General features: G+C 35.2%; 3 protein-coding genes across 6 annotated transcripts in view; 1 reads left to right on the top strand and 2 right to left on the bottom strand.

Moving 5' to 3' along the window:
- Positions 1–13,376, top strand: part of LOC149736843 (intraflagellar transport protein 80 homolog) — a 29,484-nt gene that overhangs the window by 11,877 nt on the left and 4,231 nt on the right. For 2 of the 3 annotated variants that reach the window (XM_089876559.1, XM_089876560.1), the window contains exons 1-8: positions 539–627; positions 10,199–10,837; positions 11,005–11,152; positions 11,370–11,480; positions 11,701–11,813; positions 12,047–12,202; positions 12,623–12,760; positions 12,903–13,082. In XM_089876559.1, coding sequence (XP_089732685.1) covers positions 10,730–10,837; positions 11,005–11,152; positions 11,370–11,480; positions 11,701–11,813; positions 12,047–12,202; positions 12,623–12,760; positions 12,903–13,082 — 954 coding nt within the window. In that variant the 5' untranslated portion in view covers positions 539–627; positions 10,199–10,729. Of the gene's footprint in view, positions 1–10; positions 628–10,198; positions 10,838–11,004; positions 11,153–11,369; positions 11,481–11,700; positions 11,814–12,046; positions 12,203–12,622; positions 12,761–12,902; positions 13,083–13,376 lie in introns of those variants that run through there. The other variant, XM_089876558.1, reaches the window with a different exon arrangement.
- LOC149736845 (bile acid-sensitive ion channel-like) lies at positions 11–6,694 on the bottom strand. 2 transcript variants are annotated; one of them, XM_089876577.1, is made up of 12 exons: positions 6,452–6,694; positions 5,568–5,677; positions 4,898–4,994; positions 4,267–4,386; positions 3,685–3,804; positions 3,064–3,213; positions 2,737–2,823; positions 2,447–2,564; positions 1,907–2,005; positions 1,452–1,552; positions 962–1,106; positions 11–614 (listed from the first exon to the last, which is right to left on the bottom strand). In XM_089876577.1, the coding sequence occupies exons 1-12, from the start codon at positions 6,677–6,679 to the stop codon at positions 451–453; spliced, it is 1,539 nt and encodes a 512-aa protein (XP_089732703.1). In that variant the 5' UTR covers positions 6,680–6,694; the 3' UTR covers positions 11–450. The 2 variants fall into 2 exon arrangements, with proteins under 2 accessions (XP_089732703.1, XP_089732704.1); XM_089876578.1 differs by lacking the exon at positions 2,737–2,823.
- Positions 8,230–10,115, bottom strand: LOC149736846 (small integral membrane protein 14-like). Its single transcript, XM_089876617.1, has 3 exons — positions 9,909–10,115; positions 9,457–9,593; positions 8,230–8,905 (listed from the first exon to the last, which is right to left on the bottom strand). The coding sequence occupies exons 1-3, from the start codon at positions 10,021–10,023 to the stop codon at positions 8,858–8,860; spliced, it is 300 nt and encodes a 99-aa protein (XP_089732743.1). The 5' UTR covers positions 10,024–10,115; the 3' UTR covers positions 8,230–8,857.

The following is a 13,376-nucleotide window of genomic DNA, read 5'->3' on the forward strand; positions in this document are numbered from 1 at the left end:
CATGACGTAGAACCGAGGACAATGACGACGAGATGACGTCACAGAAGCAAAGAATCGAAGACGCAGATTTCGACGGGTTAGAATGGAAGCTTAGAGGGGTAGCGATCACTAAAGAACTTCGACGACTTTTATTTAATTTGTAGCGATGACGTAAGAAACTACGTCACGACATGACGTTACGAATGCAGTGAAACATCTAATGTTACAAAAGTCCTTTTCACAAATGCAGTTATGCTCCCACACCAACACTGTGTTTTTACTTATCTACTATTCGTTCCATAGTTTTTGCTTCATATATTTAATATACGTTTTCTCGCAACACGCTTTTCATACATTTGTAATAGCACAGTTAAAGACACAACAAATGGCGACTATACTTGTGGATATCAGGAAACATGAGTAACTTTACTTTTAGAAGGCACAGTTCTCTATCTGGCAAATCAGGAATTTTCATTCAATAGGAATGTCATTTGTTTTTTCTCTTTTTCCCTTGTGTGCTTTTCTTGTATGGTGTCTCGTCTCGCTATACAATAGCCTGGTAAGGAACTGCAGAAGTTCAAACAAAGTAACGACGCTCACCCCAACCCAGAGACCAAGTTGACCACCGATGTCACCTGGAAATGGAACGTAAGTAAAAATGCAATAATTTTAAGTGATATATAACTTATTTATCCTCGCGTGGATGGTCATTGGCAGTCGTTATAACAAAGGTATTCTGTCTCGTACACCGTATGCCCGCTTACGAGTTAACAAGTGTGCAATTTTGTGGGTGAATATTATTTTAGTTTTTTATTCAATTGCTGACATTTTAGATAATCCATAATATCCTTGCGCCTCTAAAAGAGCGTTATTAAATTTAAAAACAGGATCAGTAAATATAATATTGGACAACAAGTGCTAACGTATCCATCTTACCCCTCAGTCAGTACTTTATCTCGAAATAGTAATAAAGCCAACTTACTAAGAAGTGCAGACTCAGTAATAGCTTTGCTCTCAACGTGTTTCGTTACCGATAGTGCATCAAAATAAACAGAGATACCAACTGAGTTCTCGCTTAAGTAACCGCTGCTTAAATTCATTCCTTTTTCGAAGAACTCAGAATGTTTCTGGGACACAAAGTGTGGTATTAGATTAAGTACAGAGCTGTTCTGGCAAAGAGAGATTCTGTTAGACCTAATATTTTGGTCTGGCAATAAGTCCCGCGATGTTCAGGCGCAGCAGTGGTTAGAATATTGGACTGTAACTGAAGGATACTAGGTTCGGAGATGGGACATCTTTTTATTCCTTTTTCTCGTCCCATATTTGGTAGTATTCTAACGACCGTTGTAATTGTTAAAAATACGGTCAGGATATTTGGATATAAGTACTAAAGGTGTCCCATTTTACCCCACAGTACTATACGTTATTCTAGTTATTCTAGGTTGTTAAACTTTTACATTTGATTTACTTACCGGGTTGAATGAAGAATAAGATAGAGTAGTTTGGTATTTGACTTCGTTGCATGGCTGGTAACACCCGCACTTTTGGGGAGTGTAACTACTTTCGATTGCGTCTGAAAAGAATGTAGCATAGTTGTGTTGTATCTCTTTGACTAAAGTAGTTAAGAACAACAAATCGGTGTAAATTACGACAAAACACGAATAGCTATATACAGCTTACTGTGACTGTCATTATTGTCCAATATATAAGATTTATCAGTTTGTGACAATATAGAAGCACAAACGAGTTTTTAACATTGTGGTAAATGCATTACTCTTATAATGCGCAGCCTTATTAAAACGAATGTTCAATATGTATACAAGCCTGCTGATATTCGTCTTGAGTGAAGCTGACCCGCCTATGGAACAGCAGAATCAAGCGTCAAGACAGCCTACTCAGTAACTTAGAGCGACAAAACAATAATTACATCTGACAGGCGCTGTACAATTAAGAACTTGTATCGGCGTGCATTCTACAACGTCTTCATAGTTATACTCCATTAAAGGCCCTCTGCATTTACACGTTTCTGCAAAGGAAAAAGTCAGTTAAGATTGCCGCATATTGTGTTGTGCATTTCAATACATTTGTAGTAGAAGCTCCAGTCTAAGCATTATACAGTTGTTATAGCATCATAGTTAAGCATAGTTGGGTAATCTGTTGGCAAACGTTCGTGAATGAATATTTAGGGCAACTAAGTTAAGATTAGCTTGCGTTGTATTGTAACTGTGTTTCAATGCAGTATAACCATTAAAAACTAAATGAATCTGCAGTGTTATAGCACTAGCACTATAGAGTAAGATATAAAGAGCCAATTTGTTGACGAATTTTTAGTAATATGCGTGTAACACTAAGTTATATGTTCGTGTTATAGCCTATATACAAATCTACAATGTAATATGAGGTTATAGATATTACGTTTAGTGTAAAATTTATAGTAAAACCAAAACGGTTAAAATACAGGTCTTACGTTGTATTAAAGTGTCATAGCATTGCTTTAAGCATGCATTAAGTGTGTACTTGGAATAAAACCGAAGATTTTCGTTCGAAGGCCGACATGCCCCCCATGGTGAGTACATGTTCGATTTCTAGATAAATAAGAAATGACTTAGCTGTATGGAATGAGCATAAGAGTTTGTTGGCAACGGAATATCACACCAACAAAATCCCGACGTTTTATGCAACTAAATAGTGTAGAAACTTATTTTATCATCGTGCGGCAGGTAACTTAGTTATACGACTGTTCTGTTTCATATACACCTCGTGCCTGCTCACGTGTACCACGTACTTCGTTGTTATAGTAAGCGCTGAATAAGAGACACTTCGCGTATTTATTAATATTCGGGGCTGAAAGGGAAAAACTTAAACGTTAAAAAAGGCATGAAAGCGTGGTTTAAACTAATGAATAAATGAATAAATGTTACTTATTTACGCTCGCGTGGCGGGTAACAACAGTCGTTCTTTGTACCGGGTATTTTGTTTCATACCCTCGTGCCCGCTTACCAATTACTAATACTCTAGACAGGTCCTTTATATATAGTATATACAGCGCAGGTAAAAAATAACTATCGCAAACATATCACTTACTTCTTGTTTATGCATTTGTACTGAAGCCCACAACCCTACCCCAACCGAATGCCCCAAGCTTTCGACTTGAGGCGGTTCGTCTTGTGAGTGCACTTGAAATTTAATTCCAGTTTCGGAGTTTCCGCTTATCGGGTCTTCAGTGGAATCTGACTGATGTGTTTAAATGAAAAGTGAATGAGTTAATCGGTGAATGAAAACTGAATAAACGAATAACTACATGAATAAACAAATGAATTAATGAACATAATTTATCAATCCTTGCAGGTCGGGCAACGACAGTGAATATACTTATGTTTCATACAGCTCGTGCCCCCTTACGAGTTATATATATACCGCATAATTATGTAACTTTGTGGATTTCTATGTTTTCCTTTCTTCTGTATAACTGATCAGTTTTGTCTAACTGGATGTGGAAATTATGTGATAGCACATTTAAAAGTGATAACTGTTATGTTTTAAGAAACATGCGTAGCCTTTGTATTGATCCATGCTAACTCTTTCACTTATTTCGTTGGATATGAATTCGCTTTTAATGCCTGGGTGACTTGTATCTACCAAATGAGTATGATATGCCCCATAGCCAACAAACTATGCAAGATTATCCTACTTTGTAACTTTTACCTGATACGTGATGAAAATAAGGTGTATTCCATGTGGATATCCGGGTATGCTTTGTCTTCTCTGTGCATTAAGTGTCCAACATAAACCTAGGCTATTGCTCAACGACATTGTAAAGTTTACCTGCGTGTAGATGAAGTTATAAACATCGCTTATACAAGGTTGCATATTTAAAAAGAGTTGTTGGATATAAGATGAACACCGTTGACACTTAACTATCTTATTTTCCTGTTTGTTTTTTTTTAACAGTTACCCGGGGCTCACTGTGGTTAAATAGTTTTGTAAATACTCGTTGTTTACTATATATATACCAAATGGGACGAGCAAAGATAATGAAAACATGGCCCATTTTACACAACCCTAATATAATAAAAATACGGTAATATAGTAATATTTTTTTATTCGCTTTTTGTCTCATATAGTAGTGAACAAAAAACATTTACTATGTTATGTAACCGTTTATCTTCACAGTGCTAAAAGCGCCTTGGTAATTGTATACGGGATTTTAAGTGCCAATCGGTGTTCATCTTACTCCATAGTATACTGTATATTTTAAGCAGCAAATATGAAACTATTCCGCCTTACATGTGAACACACTTCCGTTTTTGAAACTCCACAAAAAGCGAGTGCGCCCCCAACGTCCAATCTCCAACCCTTTGCCATCATAAATTCCCGGAGAGAAAAGTTGGAAGTTAACCCCAAATTCTATTGAATTAAATACCAGTTAAAATGCAGTATAGTTAAACTAGCTTTTCATGTTCTGGATACATGAATAACCAACTAGTTGTAGATATAATTTAACCAATAAAAGCGTGTTTTAACGCCCGTCGATTTGTCGCTGTATCGCCCTTTCGAAATAGATAGCCTGCTCATATAATCCAGTGAAATCATCTACTAAATTAAATATGTGGTAACTTGTAAGCGGCACGAGGTGTAGATAAAATATAAAACCTGGGTTCGCACCAGGGATAAATAAGCTTAACTCGTATATTAAGATTAAAATAGAATTCGTATAGTAGAGTGGGGGAGGACGGGACACCTTTAGAACACATTATCTAAATATCCTGATCGTGTTTTAAACCAATAACAACGGTATATTGGGAGTCGTGAGGATACGATTCTTTTAATGTTATTTGTTTACTACCAAATGGGACGAAAAAATAGAATGAACAGGTGTCAGATCTACCCCCCCTTTATTAAATGTATTGTCATTTACTTGAACAAGCGAAACATTCTGTGGTACTCCGGTATCAAAAGCTTTTGAAAGCGTCAGCATCGCCAGGCGTTCTTCATCAGAAGAGAAATAAAAATATCTAAGAATATAATTAAGATAATATTCAAGTCAAACTGTTTGTGAAGACCATATAGGTAACCTAATTCGTTCAAGCTTAGTAACAAAAGAGTTGTAACCAACCGGTGTAATAGTTAGTTATATGATGCTATACTTTAAAAGACTGGACTCACCTTATGTAACCTCGCGTGACGGGGCAACGAGTCGTTATAACACGGGTGTTCTGTTACACACACCTCGTGCTGCCAACTTACAAGCTACCACATGTTCAAAATTATGGGTTATTGTTTGCAAAACGTTCATCGGTAATGTAAATTCGTATTGCTACAGTAAATTCCAGTATATATATATTATAGGTTATTTAGTTGCGCTTCATTGTTAAAATCATAGTGTATAGTTAGGGTGGGGGTAAATGGGACACCTTTAGCATGTAATATCCAAATATACCGATCGTTTTTTAAACAATTAACAACGGTATATGGGAGTCGTGAGGATACGGTTTTATATAAATGTTATTTGTTTACTACCAAATCGGACAAGAAAAGAGAATAAAAAGGTATCCCATTTCCCCCTTCCCGGTATATACAAAGCTTACCTATTTGAGTTGCATATTGTAACCGCTGGAAAGTGTACATTCTGTACATATTCTTCACTGATCTGAGTGTTGGTTTCGTGTTTGTTATACGCGTTTATACGATCAATAATCTGGAAATCGATGGTTTATCATTAAATACACACTTATGTAGATATTGTCTCAATAGCAGTGTATCATTAAAGGGTATAATTGGCCTATATACTCATCGACGCAGATGGTACATCACGTTTACTTGCGTAACGTATTTATCCTCGCGTGACGGGAAAACGTCATAAGAGCAAGCGGCCAGCATGTCTGTCAAGATTATGCTGTAGGGCTGTAGGCCACATTACATGCACATGCATATAACGGTGGTAACCCTATACCGGACTATATAAGCAGTCGTATAACTTCATACTGTCGGGTGGCTTAGCAGTTTCGTATCAGCTTTTGAACTGTTTAATACTTCAGGACTGTTTTTGCTCAACGTTACGCCCATTAGCTCATGTATGTGGTAGGGTGATGGAAAATGGGACACCTTTACATTTTGTTTTCTCGTCCGATTTGGTAGCAAACAAAGAACGTTTAAAGAATTATAAAACCGTATTTTTATGACTTCCATAGACCGTTGGTAGTTGTTTAAAACACGATCAGAATATTTGAATGTTATTTGCTAAAGGTGTCCCGTCTTCCCCCGTTCTACTATATATTAATTGCTTGAAACGCTGTTTTAAATAGGTCGTTTGTAGGAAAAGAAGGTCTAATTATAAATACACACACATATATAGTATGTAAAATCTTGGGGCATTGTGCTCTGTTGTTAAGTAAATACCACAAATTCCAGCATATAATGCACCCTACCTACTAAAATAAACATAACCAGCAGATTCGCCTTAAACATATACCTGCCATATTAGAACTGAAAACGCCGCTAATACCAACAGAACCCAAAAAACCTTTAGCCATATTTTGGCATTGTTTTTGATCTGCAGTATACCATGACAAGAAGTCTCTTCTGAGAAAGTGACAGCCAACTTTTTCTGTTTAGTCCTTAAACCTAGTTTAGGTTTCATTCTGGAAATTTCTCCTTTCAACGGTTCGGTATACCTACACAAAATACATAAGTGATGCATTTATTACCTCCATAAACTGAAACGATTTCTGTAACATGTTTGATAAACCAAGACGAAACTTAACCTACAGGCTGTATAGCAAGCGCCTTCAATTAACAGAAGTCCTAAACTTTTAAGACGAATTCGGTCACATGTTTTAACGTATTGTTAAAACTCTCGTATTTCAATACAGCGTTTACACTGTTACCTTATCCTTATAGCAAGACGTAAGATAAATCTTTCGTTATAACTTCAACTAGTCGCCGTGATTCAGCGAATGGACTGGCGAATCGTTTTAATTCCAAGGGAGCGTGAAAAGCGTGGGTGTACGAAAAAAAGCCTTTCTTAAGGAGCTATTATTACAGGCTTGTATACCCCCCTCTTGTCCAATGCTTTTCACAAACTTATCCTGCTTTTGGGAAATTTATCTTAAATTGTTACGTATCCTATTATTTAAACGTTTTAGAACGCTTAAACCTTACATTAGTAAGAAATATGAATGTGCAATTGCGTCATACCGACGCTCGATCAGCCATCCGGATATTACGGCGAATCTATAGTATTTTATTGTAAGGTGAGCTAACGAGCAAACTGCTGCACCGTCAACACGATTCTTATGTTTACTCCCTTGTATTACAGAAAATAAATAAACAGAAATAAACAGTTCATAAAAACGCATTTTCTAGGCCTGTTTTTGCTTTTGAAACTTCGGTGTTTTATTGAACAACAGGATTTTGGTAAATACTGGTCAAGCGTTTATAACGTATTTGGCTCAACAAAACCTAAATATATATGTACAGAGACAGAATATCACGTGGCAATATACCCTCGTTGAACCTTGCTATATATTCGCGTTTGGTTGCTCTTGAAATGCGTAGTAATTAATGAGTTAATAACCCAATAATGAAAAACGTCGCTTTCTGTTAGAAGTGCACTTTTTCCGGTAATGGGTCTTAAGACCCTAAATATATTTTACGCTTAAGTTGTGTTGTATGGTCTCCATTTACCATTTTGTTCGGTGTGGTTATTACGTTAAGGTGTGGGGAACCAAATATAGTGAATATACAGTTAGCTGTGGTTGTTACTAACCGTATAACGTTGAAGCAGTACAACGTTTACGACCTTCTGTTCTGCCTGTGTATATCCTGTATCAGTCACTCACTGTAATTTTCCGTGTACGCCTTTGGCAATTGTATGTCGCACTGTGTGTGATATTTATATGCGTGCGATTTGTTTGCTGTTTAATTTCACTGTTAAAACAGTGTTTTCAGACAGGTCGTTGCAACACATGTTAATATGACCCACACTGTACACAGCCAATTTAGTCTGAGTTTGGGATATCGACAAATTTTAATGTCTTGTGTAGAACAGATTATATAACCTATAACGGGTACTCAGATTATATAACTTGTAACAGTATAACGGGTACTAAGACCTGTGTTAATATAACCCACACTGCACACAGCCAATTTAGTCTGCGTTTGGGATATCGACAAATTTTAATCTCTTGTTTAAAAAAAATACATAACGGGTCCTAAAAACTGCTTAACAGCAATGTATAAAACAAACCGTTTCCATTTTATGCTTTTTTAATATATTTATTTACACTTTGTTGTTCTGCACATAATAAACCTTGGCATTAAAATTGTGATCACCAACAAAAATTAACTGAAAGTAGTTTTATGTTCTGTTAAGAGTTAAGTATGTTATATTCTGTATTCAGATCGTTACTAATGAAGGCACACAATCTTACACCACTTACGCATGCAAGGCACCACATCTTAAAATATCTCCTCTAAAAAGCAAGGTATTAACAAGTAGTGGAAGAAAAGGGTACGACAACTAAATTGGTAAATTGTACTTCAGATTTTTAAAGGCTTGTTTTACAAGTAGGTTTATGAGAAAAACTATAGGTTTTTGTAATTTTAATAGAAGACTTCTAATTTAAAAATAAATGCTGCAAATAAAACACAGAAGTGCATTTGTTAATTGGTTCGTCCGCACTGGTTATTCGGAAAAATTATTTAAGTAAAAAAGGTTAATAACGTTTATGTAAAAAAGGTTAATAGTGTTTTGTGGGAATGTTAAAGAACAATTAAACAAAAAAGGAAGACCTATGAAATATAAGACACTATTTATGTACAAACTTATAGATATGGGCTATATATTATCATACATGGCATATTTGTGTGGTTGGTATTATTGCACTGGTGGGACATCGGGCGGGGGAGGGTTGCCGTTAGAATCCTGAAATATGATTTCAATGCAATTATGAAAGCTATATTCATTGCCGTCATACCTAGAGTGGCAGGTTAGATAGGCGACATTTCGCAATGAATTAATTACAATTAGTAAACATTACAACCAATTATGTAACATTAGTTTCACAAGATTGTGTTTAACCCTTTATTCTTTACAGCAATGCAACTAATCTTAAAACATGAACTAGGATATGTCATGTTTTTAATGGTTTAGGTTGCACGGATGAATTTTACAATTTATCCGAGCAATTATTTATTACATATAACAAACATGACCCCTAACCCATATGGTTAAGGTTAGACATGCCTGTAGTAACATCATGTTTTTGTACCCCAGTTTTAAACCTTAAAAACTTTTTCTTTTATTGTTGGGTATGTATACAAGTTAGTAAAACTAAAGAACACTTTATTTTCCTCCTTCAATATGACAACTATGGTAGCTGCATTTTTACAATTTTATCAGAATTTTTTTTAAATTTAAAAATATGTAACGCATAAACTTGTAAAACAAAGTCTCAAGCCAATATAATTACTTACGTTGTTCGGTTTGTTCTGTGGTTGACCTCTTAAAGTTGACGGTCTTGTGGCAAAAAGCAGCGCTACTACCATTAACCATAGAAACCCAACGAAAAACATATTCCAGTCTTGAGCAGGGTTTGTTTCGGTGCCAGGTGCTGGAGATTAACAATAATAAGTTTAATTCACTTCCTGTATTGTAAAATTAAAGACAGCAGTAATCACAGTATATATATTATTGCGGAAATACTACTGAATAGGAGAATAGTGATACTTTAGGACAGTTTGATTGTACAGTTGGTTACTTACTTAACAAAAAGTTTCTATTATATATAAACCACAAAAAAACAGTTGTATAATGTCAAAAATATTTGCATTTATTTATTGTGACCAATAATATATCAAATTTTAGTAACTTTTAATTCTGCTGATTTTGTCATCAAGTTTAACAGAAACTCAGGAAAAAAACTAACCTTGTAGACATTCATTGTCATTACATTGTTGTTGTGAAGTTCTTAATATGCTTAGGAGCCTTTGCATTGCCCACTCTGTGCTACAAATACACGGGTCATAATTTCCATCCGCCATATCCAATTTACATCAGTTTAACGTTAACTGATACTTAACAGTAAACTCGTAACATCCCCACACTAGAATGTAAGTAGAAAAATGAGACTTGAAATATAAAGGGTAATACTTTACGTTATACCTATCAATTGAAACTCTGCACTCTTAATACTACTGTATACTTTTACCATTCAAGCTGCCCTGCCAATACTACCAACAAGAACAATACTGAACTGAAATCACATCGATACTGGGAAAGCATCGGACACGTATCATTAGCTCCACCAATGGAGAAAAAAAGAAGTTCTTTGTATCTTAAGTGTCGTTTAAATGGTTATTTAACCAAAGCATATATACTAAGTATATATGCTTTGATTTAACAACAAAAGTAGTCGGGCAACGTGTCTAAATGTTAATAGTTCGTTAGTGTATTACAAAAAAAAATATATTTTTACATATCTTTGTAAATAAAAAAGAGATTAAAAGGGTTGAAACTGTACAGATGTATGTTTCAAATGTAAAATGACATAAAACCAAGAAATTTGTAAATATTCCCAAAAAAAACCGCACTGGCCTATGATTTTATAAAGAATAATGCCTAATACTATTTCTATAAATAATTTTACATTTCGGGTAACCGCTTGAATTACTGAAGACGCACGAATGCAAATTACTGTTGTCAAAGTTATAAGTTCAGTATTTTAGAGTTTGCTGTCGAATTTTGATAATGAAACTCAAAATAACTATTCCCAAAGACAAGAAACACACGGAGACAGTTACATGTGTAGCTTGGAGCTCGGCAGACGAAGTAATATCAACCGGTGACGATCATAAAGTGAGTGCGAAAAGTTTGCCTAGTTTAACTGGTCACAATTCATTTCTATTACGTTGTAACCTTTAAAACAGAAAAAGATGGCCATTCAATATACTGGAATAAGCAGTACACGCCAATAAATATCTGCATGCAATATGTATAATAACCGCCTATTAAACTATCTTTAGATTTTAAAATGGAACCTTGTAACTGGAGAGAGTTTTCCCCTGAGCACATTACCAGCAGATGTTTTCCCAACCGACATGTCAATCTTACCCAGCCAGTCAAAAGCTGGAAAAAATAGTTCGGATGTCTTTGTAATCACCAGCAGTGATGGTAAGATGAGATTATTTTTGCGATGCTTTTAGTTGGTTTGTTAATATAAAATCTATAACTAAGACTTGGGAATAATCTATAACTAAGACATGGGATAAAAAGTGATGATGGTTTTAATATAGCATAACCCAGACCTGCAACGTATATGTATGTCATTTTTGTTTTTATTTTATTATTCTGTAATGGTTTAAACAGACACTTATTATTGTATTTTCAGGAAAATTTCATCTTTTTTCGAACGCTGGTCGTATTGAGAAGAGCGTTGAAGCTCACAAGGGGGCAGTTTTAAGCGGTAAATGGAGCAAAGATGGAAGTGCATTGCTAACAGGTATACCTATCTTATTTTAATGTGATCAGTTACTAAAATAGGACATTCAGCGTTTTTGTGATAAACACATAAACTCACCCGGCATATAGGTAGCGAAACAAGATGGTAATGTTGGATTTAATAACTCTTGATCTTATAACAAACAGTTTCTATTTTGCCTGACCCACAATGTACATCTTATACCGCAATATTTATTCCTCACAATTGTTAAATTATGCAGCTGGAGAAGATGGTCAGATAAAGATTTGGTCGCGATCTGGAATGTTACGTTCAACTCTTGCCCAACTACCGTGTTGTATTTATTCGGTTGTGTGGAGTCCAGAATCTGACAATGTAACTATGCTTTATGAAAGAATACAGAGTAATTGCTAAAAGTAGTTCATGATCTTACTTGCTGGCCTTAGGGCTTAAACTGTAACTGTAATAAATAAATATGGGGGGATGGACACTACTAGTGCACCAAGTGTTAGCTATATACAAATTGTAAATACAGAGATATTTACTTGAAAAAGTTACTGTACCAACAATGTTTATAACATAAACACACCAATTTCGTTTACTTTCAGGTGTTATACACAAACGGTAAGCAATTGGTAATCAAACCTCTTCAACCTTCAGCTAAACCTTTGACATGGAAAGCTCATGATGGGATTGTGTTAAAGGTTGATTGGAATTCAGTGAATAATCTTATATTGTCTGGAGGGGAAGATTGTAAATACAAGGTGTGGATTGTTGTAATAGCTTTTTAATAAAAGTCTGGGGTTACATAACTTACATTCTTGCATTGTTAAAATACATTTACACTAATAATTATTAAACAAAGGTAACTCTATTAAATATTGTGCATTTATTACACCATTAATTGTCCAACGTAGGAAACTTATTATTTATTGTGCATTTACACCAATAATGGTCAAACATAGGGAACCTTATTGATTATTGTAGTGAATGTAATTCACTTTACCACTGCTTGTTTGTAAAGGTCAAATTTTGGCTTAATTCTAAATCCCCTGTTGTGTAAGTTGTAGGACAACATTTTTATAGCATATTATGCACTTACATTTTCTCTGTATAATGAACAATATGACCATATGAAGTTTAAACACAAAACAGTATAATTATCATGTTTTTGTTGCTTTCAGATATGGGACAGTTATGGCAGACCTCTATATTCAAGTGCTATCCATGATTATCCCATTACTTCAGTATCTTGGTCACCAGATGGGAATCTATTTACTGTAGGATCTTTCAATATGCTTAGACTGTGTGACAGATCAGGGGTAAGTTAATTACCAACATTTTTGGAGACAAATAAGTTTTGGAGCAAGAGTGTCTTTAAATTTATTCTCCATGCATTAAACTGTCATGTTTTCAGTGGTCACAAGGACGGTAAACAGATTTAAAATACATTTTCATTTTTAGTGGTCGCATGGACTTGAAAAGCCAACCACTGGCAGTGTGTTCAATGTTGCTTGGAGCATGGATGGCACACAAGTAGCTGCAGCATGTGCTGATGGTCATGTGATGTTGGCTCATTGTATCGAGAAGAGATTAGAGTGGTGCGAATTTGAAGTGACGTTAACTGGGAGAAAAACTATTGAGGTTTGGGATGTGTTTGATATATAGTTTCACCTACAAAAGTTTTAGGCTCAATTTAAAACAAAAAAAAAACGCTATGGGACCTAGGGGACAAGGACAACCAGGGTCGGTCCATTGCCCAAGATGCTACAAAGCTTATTAGAGCAATGTCCACTAAATTGCTTAAAGGTGCATACGCCTATAAGTATCAAACCCGGTATTCTTTGGTCATGATGCAAAACAATAATATGGGACCTGAGATAATTAAAACCTATATGTTAACAACTTAACATAAAATAATTCATCTCAACTTTTTGT

This window comes from Ciona robusta, chromosome 4, assembly GCF_009617815.1.
Source record: "Ciona robusta chromosome 4, ASM961781v2".
In the NCBI taxonomy this organism is placed as follows: domain Eukaryota; kingdom Metazoa; phylum Chordata; class Ascidiacea; order Phlebobranchia; family Cionidae; genus Ciona; species Ciona robusta.